The sequence below is a fragment of the Hyperoodon ampullatus genome (genome assembly GCF_949752795.1).
Source record: "Hyperoodon ampullatus genome assembly, chromosome: 3".
Taxonomy (NCBI): Eukaryota; Metazoa; Chordata; class Mammalia; order Artiodactyla; family Ziphiidae; genus Hyperoodon; species Hyperoodon ampullatus.
This window is the reverse complement of record NC_136916.1, coordinates 153,021,119-153,037,356: the sequence shown is the minus strand read 5'-3', so window position 1 is coordinate 153,037,356 and position 16,238 is coordinate 153,021,119. Positions and strand designations below refer to the sequence as shown.

The window sequence follows — 16,238 nt, the reverse complement described above, 5'->3', positions numbered from 1 at the left end:
GAGCTACTATCTTTTTCTGTTACATCCAACCTCTGGGCTTCCTCAGGAACAGCTTTCTAACTGTGTATGGGCCCTGCTTTCCTGTTTCTTTGCATGTCTCATATTTTTTGTTGAAACTGGGCATTTTAAATATAATGTCAACTCTAGAAATGAGATTCTCCTCCTTCCCCAGGATTTGTTACTGTTGCTGCTGTTTGTTCACTGACTTTCCTGGACTCATTTTGTAAAGTCTGTGTTCTTTGTCATGTGCAGCCACTGAGGTTTCTGTTCCACTAGCTTAGTTTTGAGCTAAGGATTAGACAGAGATTTCCTTAAATACTTTAAGCCCACAAGTCTCCCACCTTTGCTGAGGACCTCTATGTGTGCGCTGGGACTTGTCTGTGATGCTCCAGCAGGGTGATGACAACTCTGCCTTAGCCTTCACTTTCTGCTTACACAGAGCCTCAAGTTCAGCCAGAGGTGAGACTTTAGGGCTTTCTCAGGTCTTTCCTGGCCACGTGCACAACTCTGCATGTGCATGTGGATTTCTAGATTCCTAAGAATATGTCAGAGCTTTCCAAAGCCCCCTGGCCATCTCATTCTCCAGATTTTCCTTTCAAGGTCTTTGGTCAGCCTCTTGATTACCCCAACCAGTATTGCTACCTCAGGCAGCTGTGATGTTAAGCAGTGATCGCTTTCAACAAATGCCCTGGAAATAGCGCTTTCCCACTGAGAAAGCTCTGAGTCAGGTCAAATATGGGCAAATCCTCTGAATGGGGCCTTTGCAGGGAACTGCCATAGAAGTCAAATAGTGACCTAGGGATGGGACTTCTGGGGGGAGCTCCAAAATTGTTTGGCCCCCTCCAGTGGCTGTGAGGCTGCTAGTTTTCACAGCTACCATGTCTGGGAGGCTGCTGCATGTCTCTCAAGGTTACCACAGAGCCTGGAAGAGGGGATCGGAATAGGACAAGTTAAAACACAAAGCTTGCTACTTTACTGTTATTTAGATATTTGTCTTGAATAGATGCTCACTGGATTGTTTCAAGCCTTTGGTTAAGAACCCTGAAACAACTGATTTTGATAATGTCTGCCAGTATTGTTCTTGTTTTCATGGAGGAACAGATGATGCAAGGTCCTCACTCCACCATTCCAGAAGTGCTAACCCATTTATTCCCTGTGTTATCACTTAACCAAATAGATTAAGGAAGAGTGTCCAGAACCATAGGATGAACACCACTCTGCCAGATTGAATACCGTATAAGCAACCAGCCATACAAGATGGAAGGAAAAGGAGTTGCTTTGCCCCTAAAGCATGGCCCAGAGCTGAGCCACAGCGACCAGGAGCAGCACTGCTCCTGGTACATTTTGTTCTTATTTCTTGCTATCATGGGTCAGTGACCTGACCCTGCCATAAACAGCATCCAGAACTGAAGACCACAGCCTCTGGAATAAGGCCATTGACCGGTTATTGCTACCATTGCCACTCTCGTTCACAAAAGATATTTATTAAGCACTTATCTGCCCTAGAATTCCAAGGTAAGCCTCAAATGCCCTGTTGTCAGATGCCATAAGGTTAATGGTGGTCAAAGGTTGATGCACTCAAGATGTTTAACTCTAGGGAAAAGTGAAAGTTCTTAGAGGCATGGAATCCTGAGTCTGGAAGGGAACTCAAAGATCATCAGGTTTCACTATCCATCTATAGCCTGATATTCCCCACAATATCCCCACTAAGTGGTTGGTTCCACCTACACTGGAATACCTCTCAGTGATGGGCGACTCATAATATCTTTAGCTGGCCATCCTAAGTATTGGAAACTTTCTCTTTGTTTTGTGAATGAATGCAGAGACATACTCAGGACTGAGAAGCTGGAGAGAGGGAGGAATGGAGACCAGAGGCCTTGGAGACTAATGTGGGTACCTGGGGCTATTCCAGATAAGAGGTCACCTAATCTGTGCATATGCCTGAAAACCAGGTGTGCCTCTCTACTGTGGATGATACTGCCTCTTATCGAATGCCTCAGCTAATAAACACTTTAATTAAGCGAAGGACATTGATAAGCCTAAAGTGAAGCCCTGGTACAATTCAAGGAAGGAGCATAGGCAATCACGGATCAGGAGTATAGACTCTGGAGTCTGACAAATCTGTACTTGAATCCTGGCTCTGCCCTTTGAAAACTGTGTGCTCTTGAGCTTTTACCTCATCTCTCTGAGTTTGTTTCCTCATCTGTTAAATGGGGAAAATTATACTATTTACCTCTCACTGGTGTGGTGAGAGTTAAATAAAATAATAAATAAGAAGTCTTGGCACGTAGTAAATGCTAGCATTGTTGTAAGATACAGTTTGCGAGCCTAGAGAAAACCTGAGGTTATAGCCAACTGGGGTTTCACTAAGAATAAGTCACGTCAACCCATCTCATTTCTTTTCTTCTTCTGGTTACTGAGCATGATATACACTCTTGATTTTAATCAAACAAACTGTAGGGTTAAATGGTCGAGGGTAAGCTGGAGAGCAGCAGAGCTGGGTGGATCTGTAAAGACGCCTTTAATGGAGCGCCCTGAGGTTCTGTCCTTGCCCCTGGCTAGAACGTTCTCATTAAACGTTAGGCTGAAGATGCAGCAAACGCCTTGCTGGAAAGGCAAGCCAATACACCAGCATAAATATTGACATTTATCTTACCAAAGCCAAGAAAATGAAACGAAAGAGGGATGTTGTCTTGCATTCAGGTAAAAAAGGAGCCATGTTCCAAGATGAAGGATTGGCTGGAGAGTGATTCATGTCACAAGACTCATATAAATATCCATCCACTCGTTCATTCAATCACTCATTTAATAACTGTTGGAGTATCTACTCCAGGTTGGCCACCGCTGAGGCATTATGAAGTAAAAAGACATAAATGCCTACTCTCAGGGAGTTCCCAGTTGAGTGGGAAAACAGATCTGGAAATGATCTTTTTTTTTTTTTTAATGATAAGTGTTAAGATGAACCAGGAACAGCAAAATAAAAGAGGAAAGGTCGCCTAATACTGCTTTTTACAGCAGTCATACTGAGATGCGGAGGATCAGCAGGCATTTTGCCAGACAACTTGATATGGGAAGGAATGGTTGTCTAGGTAACCCAACATCGAAGGCCCTGAGACAGAGTTGTCTCTTCTGGTTGACCCTAAACGACGACTTTACAAATACATTTGGGATTTGGAAACACTATGATGCACAGACACATCAGGCCTCTTGTCTCACACTCCCAGTTCCATTACACTCCTGGACACATCTGTATCTTACCATAGGTGATGAGGAGCAGCACAAAGTTGAGGTTTTTGAAGAGTCGGACGATGGAACTTAAGTATGAAGCATCAGGGGACGCCAAGGCATAGCTTAGGGATTGGGCCCTGCTGGGGGGATGTTTAGGCTTCTCCTTGAATACTGAAAGGAAAGAAACAGAGAGATCACTGCAAATCCCTATGGTCCCACCCTGCAGAGCTGATACATGGATGAGAGCTGACTCCCTCATCTGAGAAGGAACTAAGACTCCAAAAGGAAATATTAATTCTTCAATTAAATCCTTTATAGTCTCCTCTCTTGAAGCTGCATCTCACTGTCTGTGGCTCCGTGACTGTGCCTTGGATTCTTTTTTCTTTTCTTTTTTTTCTTTTTTTTTTTTTTTTGCGGTACAGGGGCCTCTCACTGTTGTGGCCCCTTCCGTTGCGGAGCACAGGCTCCAGATGCGCAGGCTCAGTGGCCATGGCTCACGGGCCCGGCCACTCCACGGCACGTGGGATCCTCCCGGACCGGGGCACGAACCCGTGTCCCCTGCATCAGCAGGCGGACTCTCAACCACTGCGCCACCAGGGAAGCCCGGATTATTTTTTCTTAATGGCCTTTGGACGGCTGCAATCACTGGGCAGTATTCAAGGATCAAGGAGCCGAGTAACAACCGGGGAATAACATACGGCAGAGCACTGAAGAAATTCAGTAGTAACACGGAGATAGGAAGGAAGTGAGAGCTGAGGCTCTGGGATTAGTGAGCCCAGTTAAGGACTCAGCACCAGAGCTCCCCCCAGGGGGGAAGGAACTGTGCTGCCCATGCTGAGCACAGAGCCTGGCACATGCTGCCAATAAACATTCCCTGAAAAAGGGAAAGGATCTTCTATTGGAAAGACCCAGTCCCTGGGTCTAGGGATAGGAAAGTCCATCCCTAGTTTCTCGAAGTCTGAATCAGACATCTGCCCCATGAGAAACCAGAGGATTAACACATGCTCCTGTAGGTGTGACCACTCTGATAGGAAGGACTGGGGAGGGACAGTGGGAAAACCATTTGCTTTATGTTCTGTTTTCAGTGCAACTGGTACAATCCATTTGACTGCATTGATTGCGGTTCAGTTCTCTGGGGGCCAAATCAGTTTAACCAGCTGCTTGGCTAGATCGGTCCCCCAATTGGGTCCAAGTAAATAAGCACCTTGTTGTGTCCCCAGCCCCCATGAGAACACCTCTGAAAGGTCAGGAAACTGCCTCCAGCTAGAGGAAGCTCTGGAAATGAGGTTTAGTCTCTTGAAGATCAAAGGTCTCCCCCCTCCATCCAGATAACCCTCCAGCCCTGACTTCAGAGCCCTGCTTCTTCCTTCTCCGGAAACAGTCCTGGGTAACTTCCCACCACTGGGTACTTCTCAACCATTGTCTTGCCTGTTCACCTCCCCTTCTATCAGGGGAAAGAAATCAAGGCAAGAGTTTTTTTTTTAATCTCGGCAACAGCAGCTGTTTGCTCAAGGATTTGGCAACCACAAACCACAGTTTGGATAAGATTTTTCAGTTCTTTATTCAATGAGCAACCGTCTGTGCTTACTAGTAAAATGCAAAGTGTAGAAATGGCCTACCTCCAGGATCTCTGCAAAGAACCAGGCCCTCATCTGCTACAAACACAAGAGTTTGGAGCTGAGCACATTACAATTTGAAACTTAAAGTCTGGCCGAGATGGTTCTTTCCTGTTCTCAACCACAGCTTCAAGGCTTCTCACCTTTCCAGGAACACCAAGTTCTCCGTCCAAGAGATCCTGTGAGCTTTGAAAAGCCATCGGGCAGCCCTTCCTCAGCTTGGACCCCGGGGAGGGAATGACACAGTGAGAACAGCTGGATGAGATACATGATTATAAAACTGTTTGACTCTGGAGTTGAGGCCAGCAGGAAGGAATGAAACCTTTAATGAGTGAGGTGGAACTTTCAGATATTAGGAAGACAGCTGGTTAACTTTTAAAGACAAATGACTCACTGAAAATGAAAACCCTACTATGCTCTTTCTGAATTTATCACAGCCCATGTGATATCACTCAGAAGAGAAAAAAGGATATAAATGAACCAAATACCTCAATGATTAAATATACATACATAGAATATTAATAATAATTCTCTGGGGCTGGTGGTTGGGATTAACAGGTACAAGGCTAAGTTAATGGTCATTCTTTTCTTTATGCTTTTTTGTATTTTCTAGATTTTTTCCATAATGAGCATATCTTATATACATTTTAAAAAAGCATTTTAAAATGTGGGCCCCAGGCATTCCCAGGTGAATGTATGAGAGTATTAGTGTTTGTGGGTCAGTCCTATTTTGTTTTCTTGTGTTCCAGAAATTTAGGGTATGGAGTTAGATAAGCTTAGGCTGGAATCCAGCCTCTGCCACTTACTGTCTAATCTTGAACAATTCCCTTATCTCCTCGTAAGTCACTGTTTCCTCTTGGTTAAGTGAGACTGATGCTGGTACCTCCCCTATAGGGCCATTGAGGAGTCAGTGAGATCAGGCACACTCAGCACAGGACCTGTGACATCATAAGCGCTCACCAGGGCTTCATCAAGGGGATCAGCAGGCTGCCCATTCATTCTAATGAGGTCATACTGGGGAACTGGTTAATTACAACTAACCTTTACTGAACAGCTAACAAAGTACACAGGACCAGCTAGCACTGAATCGGCAGCAACTACTCAGGCTAAAACGTTTGAAGACCATTGGAAGCCTGGCTTCCAGTTTCTATAGATATATTTTATAGATTACATGGGACCTAGAATGCTGCTCTAGGGCCATATTCACAAGGTCCTCACCCAAGTCAGCAGGACCTCCCTGCCTCCCCAACCCCCATGAGCCTATTAATGACCTTACCGATGATGACAAGGATGAAAAGCAGAGTGGCCACACCTGCTATTATGTAGAACATGATGCTGATGTGGTAGGCAAGCTTGTCCTGGTCTTTGATGTTGGGTATCAAGACAGGAGGGACCAAGAACCCAATGGCAACTCCAAGCTATAGAAGACAGAGACAATCAATCATTGTATCAATGGCCCAGAGGTGACAGCACACATTTAAGAGCCTCCTAATTAGAAACATAATCCCCAACTTCCAGTCCTTCTTAAGCCTCAAACAGGGATTGTTTCCCCCCTCAAGACATCAGAGAGATCTTTCTTTTGATTGACAGCTCAACTCACACACCCTTGACCACCCTCACTATCACAGATTGTGAAAACGATTATAGTTGGGGTTCTCAATGCTGACTGGCTTTTCTCTAGCTACAAACTAATGAAGAATGGTTCCTATGCTCCCATCTCTATGGTGGAGTAAAACAATGCTGGTTTTGCTTTTTGTGCCATTTAAATTCTTGATTTCACTGTATCTGTTAACCCGGAGCTGAGAGACCAGCTGAGGGAAAAATTCTACACCCTACAACCCCAAGAACTTGCATTCAGTGAGAGATAGAAGCCTAGCGTCATTACCACATTTACAAACACAGAAGCTTAAGTTCATTGTGTAAGTTAACTTTGTAATTTATAAAGCATCTGTGGTGTGAAGTCACACAACTGCATAAATTTATACACACAGGACATGGGCACATGCAAAGTGGCTATAAATACACATACAAACACAACCCAACAAACTGAAACATCTTATATCTGCATTGCAGTTCAAACTCCAGTGACCTGACAGATAACATGCCTTGGGTGTTTCTGAGGACAGAAATGCCTTGATTCAGGAGTGACTAGCTGTGATAAAACTCCCCAAACCCTTCTGCCACACGAAATACCAAGGTGGAAATATGAAAATAGTGTGAGAACACACAAAATAACCAGGTCCAAATTGTAAGAGTGAGAGAAGTTGAGTAAGTCTTTTGTGTTAAGGTCCCACTTTTCCTTTATTGAACTTGAAAACAACTGCAGGTAGAGAAGCAATTTGCTTTCAGGCCAACACCATTCATCAGCTGCCAATGTGCTGATCATCCTTATTGGTTTTCCAGCCTGTCAATTACAGCCACTCAGGATGGTCACTAGTGATTCTCAGCTCTGAAATATTCTCAAAAGTCATCATCAATAGGCTCAGTGCAGGGTTGTTCCAATGTACACTGTACACAATCAACAAATCAAACTGATCTTTAAAGCATCTACTATTTGAGGAGATTGGTTCAAGATGGCCGAGTAGAAGGACGTGTGCTCCTTCCCTCTTGCGACAGCACAGGAATCACAATTAACTGCTGAACAATCATCAACAGGAAGACAATGGAACTCATGAAAAAAGATACCCCACATCCAAAGACAAAGGAGAAGTTACAGTGAGACGGTAGGAGGGGCACAATCACAATAAAATTAAATCCCATAACCGCTGGGTGGGTGACTCAAAAACTGGAGAACAATTATACCACAGAAGTCCACCCACTGGAGTGAAGGTTCTGAGCCCCAGGTCAGGCTTCCCAACATGGTGGTCCAGCAACGGGAGGAGGATTTCCGGAATCAGACTTTAAAGGTTAGCGGGATTTGATTGCAGGACTTCGACAGGACTGGCGGAAACAGAGACTCCACTCTTGGAGGGTACACACTAAGTCGTGTGCGCATAAGGACCCAGGGGAAAGGAGCAGTGACCCCATAGGAGACTGAACCAGACCTATCTGCTAGTGTTGGAGAGTCTCCTGCAGAGGCGGGGGGCAGCTGTGGCTCACCACAGGGACAAGGACACTGGCAACAGACGTTCTGGGAAGTACCTCTTGGCATGAGCCATCCCGGGGTCCCTCATTCACCCCACCAAAAAGCCTGGAGGCTCCAGTGCTGGGTCGTCTCAGGCAAAACAACCAACAGGGAGGGAACTCAGCCCCACTCATCAGCAGACAAGTGGATTAAACTATTACTGAGCCCTGACCACCAGAGCAACACCCAGCTCTAAGCACCACCAGTCCCTCCCATCAGGAAGCATGCACAAGCCTCTTACATAGCCTCATCCACCAGAGGGCAGACAGCAGAAGCAAGAAAAACTACAATCCTGCAGCCTGTAGAATAAAACCCACATTCACAGAAAGATACACAAAATAAAAAGGCAGAGGACTATGTACCAGATGAAGGAACAAGATAAAGCCCCAGAAAAACAATGAAATGAAGTGGAGATAGGCAACCTTCCAGAAAAAAGAATTCAAAATAATGATAGTGAAGATGATCCAGGACCTCGGAAAAAGAATGGAGGCAAAGATCAAGAAGATGCAAGAAATGTTTCACAAACACCTAGAGGAATTAAAGAACAAACACCTAGAAGAATTAAAGAACAAACAAACAGAGATGATAATACTATAACTGAAATGAAAAATACACTAGAAGGAATCCATAGCAGAATAATTAAGGCAGAAGAACAGATAAGTGACCTGGAAGACAGAATGGTGGAATTCAATACCACAGACCAGAATTTTTAAAAAAGAGTGAAAAGAAATGAAGACAGCCTAAGAGACCTCTGGGACAACATTAAACACACTAACATTCGCATTAGAGAGGTACCAGAAGGAGAAGTGAGAGAGAAAGGAACCAAGAAAATATGTGAAGAGGTTATAGTAGAAAACTTCCCTAACGTGGGAAAGGAAATAGTCACCCAAGTCCAGGAAGCGCAGAGAGTCCCAGACCAGATAAACTCGAGAAACACGCTGAAACACATAGTAATCAAACTGACAAAAATTAAAGAAAAATTATTAAAAGCAACAAGGGAAAAATGACAAATAATATACAAGGGAACTCCCATAAGGTTAACAGCGGATTTCTCAGCAGAAACTCTACAACCCAGAAGCGAGTGGCACCATATATTTAAAGCAATGAAATGGAAGACCTACAAACAAGAATACTCTACCTGGCAAGGATCTCATTCAGATTTGATGGAGAAATCAAAAGCTTTATAGACAAGCAAAAGCTAAGAGAATTCAGCACCATGAAACCAGCTCTACAACAAATGCTAAAGGAACTTCTCTAACTGGGAAACACAAGAGAAGAAAGGGACCTACAAAAACAAACCCAAAACTATTAAGAAAAAGGTAACAGGAACAAACATACTGATAATTACCTTAAATGTGAATGGATTAAATGCTCCAACCAAAAGACACAGATTCACTGAATGGATACAAAAACAAGACCCATATATATGCTGGCTACAAGAGACACACTTCCAACCTAGGGACACATACAGAGAAAGTGAGGGGATGGAAAAAGATATTCCATGAAAATGGAAATCAAAAGGAAGCTGGAGTAGCAATACTCAAATCAGATAAAATAGACTTTAAGTTAAAGAATGTTACAAGAGACAAGGAAGGACACTACACAATGATCAAGGGATCAATCCAAGAAGAAGATATAACAATTATAAATATATATGCACCCAGCATAGAAGCACCTCAATACATAAGACAAATGCTAACAGCTATAAAAGAGGAAATCGACAGTAACACAATAATAGTGGGGGACTTTAACACCTCACTTACACCAACGGACAGAGAATCCAGACAGAAAATTAATAAGGAAACACAAGCTTTAAATGACACAATAGACCAGATAGATTTAATTGATATTTATAGAGCATTCCATCCCAAAACAGCAGATTACACTTTCTTCTCAAGTGCACATGGAACATTCTCCAGGATAGATCACATCTTGGGTCACAAATCAAGCCTCGGTAAATTTAAGAAAATTGAAATCATATCAAGCATCTTTTCTGAACAAAACGCTATGAGATTAGAAAACAATTGCAGGGAAAAAAGCATAAAAAACACAAACACATGGAGGCTAAATAATATGTTACTAAATAACCAAGAGATCACTGAAGAAATCAAAGAGGAAATCAAAACTACCTAGAGACAAATTACAATGAAAACACAACGATTCAAAACCTATGGGATGCAGCAAAACCAGTTCTAAGAGGGAGGTTTATAACAATACAAGGCTACCTCAAGAAATAAGAAAAATCTCAAATAAACAATCTAACCTTACAATTAAAAGAACTAGAGAAAGAAGAACAAACAAAACCCAAAGTTAGTAGAAGGAAAGAAATCATGAAGATCAGAGCAGAAATAGATGGAATAGAGACAAAGAAAACAATAGCAAAGATCAATAAAACTAAAAGCTGGTTCTTTGAGAAGATAAACAAAATTCATAAACCTTTAGCCAGACTCATCAACAAAATGAGGGAGAGGACTCAAATCAATAAAATTAGAAATGAAAAAGGAGAAGTTACAACAGACACTGCAGAAATACAAAGCATCCTAAGAAACTAGTATAAGCAACTCTATGGCAATAAAATGGACAACCTGGAAGAAATGGACAAATTCTTAGAAAAGCACAACCTTCTGAGACTGAACCAGGAAGAAACAGAAAATATGAACAGACCAATCACAAGCACTGAAATTGAAACTGTGATTAAAGATCTTCCAACAAACAAAAGCCCAGGACCAGATGGCTTCACAGGCGCATTCTATCAAACATTTAGAGAAGAGCTAACACCTATCCTTCTCAAACTTTTCCAAAATATAGTAGAGGGAGGAACACTCCCAAACTCATTCTATGAGGCCACCATCACCCTGACACCAAAACCAGACAAAGATGTCACAAAGAAAGAAAACTACAGGCCAATATCACTAATGAACATAGATGCAAAAATCCTCAACAAAATACTAGCAACAGAATCCAACAGCACATTAAAAGGATCATTCACCAAGATCAACTGGGGTTTATCCCAGGAATGCAAGGATTCTTCAATATATGCAAATCAATCAATGTGATAAACCATATTAACAAATAGAAGGAGAAAAACCATATAATCATCTCAATAGATGTAAGAAAGCTTTTGACAAAATTCAACACCCATTTATGATAAAAACCCTCCAGAAAGCAGGCACAGAGGGAACTTACCTCAACATAATAAAGGCCATATATGACAAACCCACAGCCAACATCAATCTCAATGGTGAAAAACTGAAACCATTTCCTCTAAGATCAGGAACAAGACAAGGTTGTCCACTCTCACCACTATTATTCAACATAGTTTTGGAAGTTTTAGCCACAGCAATCAGAGAAGAAAAAGAAATTAAAGGAATCCAAGTCGGAAAAGAAGTAAAGGGGTCACTGTTTGTAGATGACATGATACTATACATAGAGAATCCTAAAGATGCCACCAGAAAACTACTAGAGCTAATTAATGAATTTGGTAAAGTAGCAGGATACAAAATTAATGCGCAGAAATCTCTTGTATTCCTATACACTAATGATGAAAAATCTGGAAGAGAAATTAAGGAAACACTCCCATTCACCACTGCAACAAAAAGAATAAAATACTTAGGATTAAACCTTCCTAAGGAGACAAAAGACCTGTATGCAGAAAACTATAAGACACTGATGAAAGAAATTAAATATGATACAAACAGATGGAGAAATATACCATGTTGTTAGATTGGAAGAATCAACATTGTGAAAATGAGTATACTACTCAAAGCAATCTACAGATTCAGTGCAATCCCTATCAAACTACCAATGGCATTTTTCACCCAACTGGAACAAAATATTTCACAATTTGTATGGAAATACAAAGGACCCCAAATAGCCAAAGCAATCCTAAGAAAGAAAAACGGAGCTGGAGGAATCAGGCTCCTGGACTTCAAACTATACTACAAAGCTACAGTAATCAAGACAGTATGGTACTGGCACAAAAACAGAAATATAGATCAATGGAACAGGATAGAAAGCCCAGAGATAAACCCACACACATATGGTCACCTTATTTTTGATAAAGGAGGCAAGAATATACAATGGAGAAAAGACAGCCTCTTCAGTAAGTGGTGCTGGGAAAACTGGACAGCTACATGTACAAGAATGAAATTAGAACACTCCCTAATACCATACACAAAAATAAACTGAAAATGGATTACAGACCTAAATGTAAAGCCAGCCACTATAAAACTCTTAGAGGAGAACAGGCAGAACACTCTATGACATAAATCACAGCAAGATCCTTTTTGACCCACCTCTTAGAGTAAGGGAAATAAAAACAAAAATAAACAAATGGGACCTAATGAAACTTAAAAGTTTTTGCACAGGGCTTCCCTGGTGGCGCAGTGGTTGAGAGTCCGCCTGCCAATGCAGGGGACGCAGGTTCGTGCCCCGGTCTGGGAAGATCCCACATGCCACGGAGCAGCTGGGCCCGTGAGCCATGGCCGCTGAGCCTGTGTGTCTGGAGCCTGTGCTCTGCAACAGAAGAGACCACAGCAGTGAGAGGCCCGCATACCACAAAAAGAAAAAAATTTTTGCACAGCAAAGGAAACCATAAACAAGACAAAAAGACAACCCTCAGAATGGGAGAAAATATTTGCAAATGAAGCAACTGACAAAGGATTAATCTCCAAAATTTACAAGCAGCTCATGCAGCTCAATATCAAAAAAACAAACAACCCAATCCAAAAATGGGCAGAAGACCTAAATAGACATTTCTCCAAAGAAGATATACAGATTGTCAACAAACACGTGAAAGGATGCTCAGCATCACTAATCATTAGAGAAATGCAAATCAAAACTACAATGAGCTATCAACTCACACCAGTCAGAATGGCCATCATCAAAAAATCTACAAACATCAATGCTGGAGAGGGTGTGGAGAAAAGGGAACCCTCTTGCACTGTTGGTGGGAATGTAAATTGATACAGCCACTATGTAGAACAGTATGGAAGTTTCTTAAAAAACTAAAAATAGAACTACCATACGACCCAGCAATCCCTCTACTGGGCATATACCCTGAGAAAACCATAATTCAAAAAGAGTCATGTACCACTATGTTCATTGAAGCTCTATTTACAATAGCCAGGAGATGGAAGGAACCTAAGTGTCCATTGATAGATGAATGGATAAATAAGATGTGGCACATATATACAATGGAATATTACTCAGCCATAAAAAGAAACGCAATTGAGTTGTTTGCAGTGAGGCGGATGGACGTAGAGTCTGTCATGCAGGGTGGGGTAAGTCAGAAAGAGAAAAACAAATACCATATGCTAAAACATATATATGGAACCTAAGAAAAAAAAGGTTCTGAAGAACCTAGGGGCAAGACAGGAATAAAGACACAGATGTAGAGGATGGACTTGAGGACATGGGGAGGGGGAAAGGTGGGCTGTGATGAAGTAAGAGAGTGGCATGGACATATATACACTACCAAATGTAAAACAGATAGCTAGTGGGAAACAGCCACATAGCACAGGGAGATCAGCTCGGTGCTTTATGACCACCTAGAAGAGTGGGATAGGGAGGATGGGAGGGAGACACAAGAGGGAGGAGATATGGGGATATATGTATATGTATAGCTGATGCACTTTGTTATAAAGCATAAACTAACACACCACTGTAAAGCAATTATACTCCAATAAAGCTTAAAAAAAAATCTTCCAACAAACGAAAGTCCAGGACCAGACGGCTTCACAGGTGAATTCTATCAAAGACTTAGAGAAGAGCTAACACCCATCCTTCTCAAATTCTTCCAAAAAATTGCAGAGGAAGGAACACTCCCAAACTCATTCTACAAGGCCACCATCACCCTGATACCAAAACCAGACAAAGACACTTAAAAAAAAAGAAGATTACACAACAATATCACTGATGAATACAGACGCAAAAATCCTCAACAAAATACTACCAAACAGAATCCAGCAACACATTAAAAGGATCACACACCATGATCAAGTGGGAGTTATCCCAGGGATGCAAGCATTCTTCAATCAAATCAAATCAATCATTGTGATACACCATATTAACAAAATGAAGAATAAACACCACAAACTGAAGAATAAACACCTAAGGAGACAAAAGACCTGTATGCAGGAAACTATAAGACACTGATGAAAGAAATTAAAGATGATACAAACAGATGGAGAGATATACTATGTTCTTGGATTGGAAGAATCAATATTGTGAAAATGACTATACTACCCAAAGCAATCTACAGATTCAATGCAATCCCTATCAAATTACCAATGGCATTTTTTACAGAACTAGAACAAAAAATCTTAAAATTTATATGAAGACACAAAAGACCCCAAATAGACAAAGAAATCTTGAGGGAAAAAAAAAAGGATCTGGAGGAATCAGACTCCCTGACTTCAGACTATACTACAAAGCTACAGTAATCAAGACAATATGCTACTGGCACAAAACAGAAATACAGATCAATGGAACAGGATAGAAAGCCCAGAGATAAACCCACACACCTATGGTCAACTAATCTATGACAAAGGAGGCAAGGATATACAATGGAGGAAATACAGTCTTTTCAATAAGTGGTGCTGCAAAAACTGGACAGCTACATGTAAAAAAATGATATTAGAACACTCTCTAACACCATACACAAAAATAAACTCAAAATGTATTAAAGACCTAAATGTAAGACCAAACACTATAAAACTCTTAGGGGGGGCTTCCCTGGTGGCACAGTGGTTGAGAGTCTGCCTGCCGATACAGGGGACACGGGTTCGTGCCCCGGTCCGGGAAGATCCCACATGCCGCGGAGCAGCTAGGCCTGTGAGCCATGGTCGCTGAGCCTGCATGTCCAGAGCCTGTGATCCACAACAGGAGAGGCCACAACAGTGAGAGGCCGACGTACCACCAAAAAAAAAAAAAAAACTCTTAGGGGAAAACACAGGAAGAACACTCTTTGACATGAATCAACAGCAAGATCTTTTTTTTTGTTTTTAATTGTTTTCCTTGTTTCTATTTCATTTATTTCTGCTCTGATCTTTAAGGTTTCTTTCCTTCTACTAACTTTGGGTTTTGTTTTTCTCCTTTCTCTAGTTCCTTTAGATGTAAGGTTAGATTGTTTGAGATTTTTCTTTTCTTTTTTTTTAAAATTATTTATTTTTGGTTGCATTGGGTCTGCTGCTGTGCACAGGCTTTATCTAGTTGCAGCGAGCGAGGGCTACTCTTCGTTGCAGTGCACGGGCGTCTCATTGCGGTGGCTTCTCTTGTTGTGGAGCACGGGCTCTAGGTGAGCAGGTTTCAGTAGTTGTGGCACACAAGCTCAGTAGTTGTGGCTCGCAGACTCTAGAGCACGAGCTCAGTAGTTGTGGCGCACGGGCTTAGTTGCTCCACGGCATGTGGGATCTTCCTGGACCAGGGCTTCAACCTGTGTCCCCTGCATTGGCAGGCAGGTCCTTAACCACTGCGCGACCAGGGAAGATTTTTCTTGTTTCTTGAGGTAGGCTTGTATTGCTATAAACTTCCCTCTTAGAACTGCTTTTGCTGCATCCCATAGGTTTTGAATCGTTGTGTTTTCATTGTAATTTGTCTCTAGGTAGTTTTGATTTCCTCTTTGATTTCTTCAGTGATCTCTTGGTAATTTAGTAACATATTATTTAGCCTCCATGTGTTTGTGTTTTTTATGCTTTTTTCCCTGCAATTGTTTTCTAATCTCATAGTGTTTTGTTCAGAAAAGATGCTTGATATGATTTCAATTTTCTTAAATTTACCGAGGCTTGATTTGTGACCCAAGATATGATCTATCCTGGAGAATGTTCCATGTGCACTTGAGAAGAAAGTGTAATCTGCTGTTTTGGGATGGAATGCTCTATAAATATCAATTAAATCTATCTGGTCTATTGTGTCATTTAAAGCTTGTGTTTCCTTATTAATTTTCTGTCTGGATTCTCTGTCCGTTGGTGTAAGTGAGGTGTTAAAGTCCCCCACTATTATTGTGTTACTGTCGATTTCCTCTTTTATAGCTGTTAGCATTTGCCTTATTGAGGTGCTCCTATGTTGGGTGCATATATATTTATAATTGTTATATCTTCTTCTTGGATTGATCCTGTGTAGTGTCCTTCCTTGTCTCTTGTAACATTCTTTAACTTAAAGTCTATTTTATCTGATTTGAGTATTGCTACTCCAGCTTCCTTTTGATTTCCATTTTCATGGAATATCTTTTTCCATCCCCTCACTTTCTCTGTATGTGTCCCTAGGTTGGA

General features: G+C 41.7%; 1 protein-coding gene across 1 annotated transcript in view; it reads right to left on the bottom strand.

Annotated features, from left to right (window-relative positions):
- Window positions 1–16,238, bottom strand: part of FLVCR2 (FLVCR choline and putative heme transporter 2) — a gene marked incomplete at both ends in the record, with an annotated part of 59,726 nt that overhangs the window by 20,808 nt on the left and 22,680 nt on the right. The window contains 2 exon segments of the mRNA XM_079699658.1: window positions 3,259–3,399; window positions 6,121–6,262. Of these exon segments, the coding sequence (XP_079555784.1) occupies window positions 3,259–3,399; window positions 6,121–6,262 (283 nt within the window).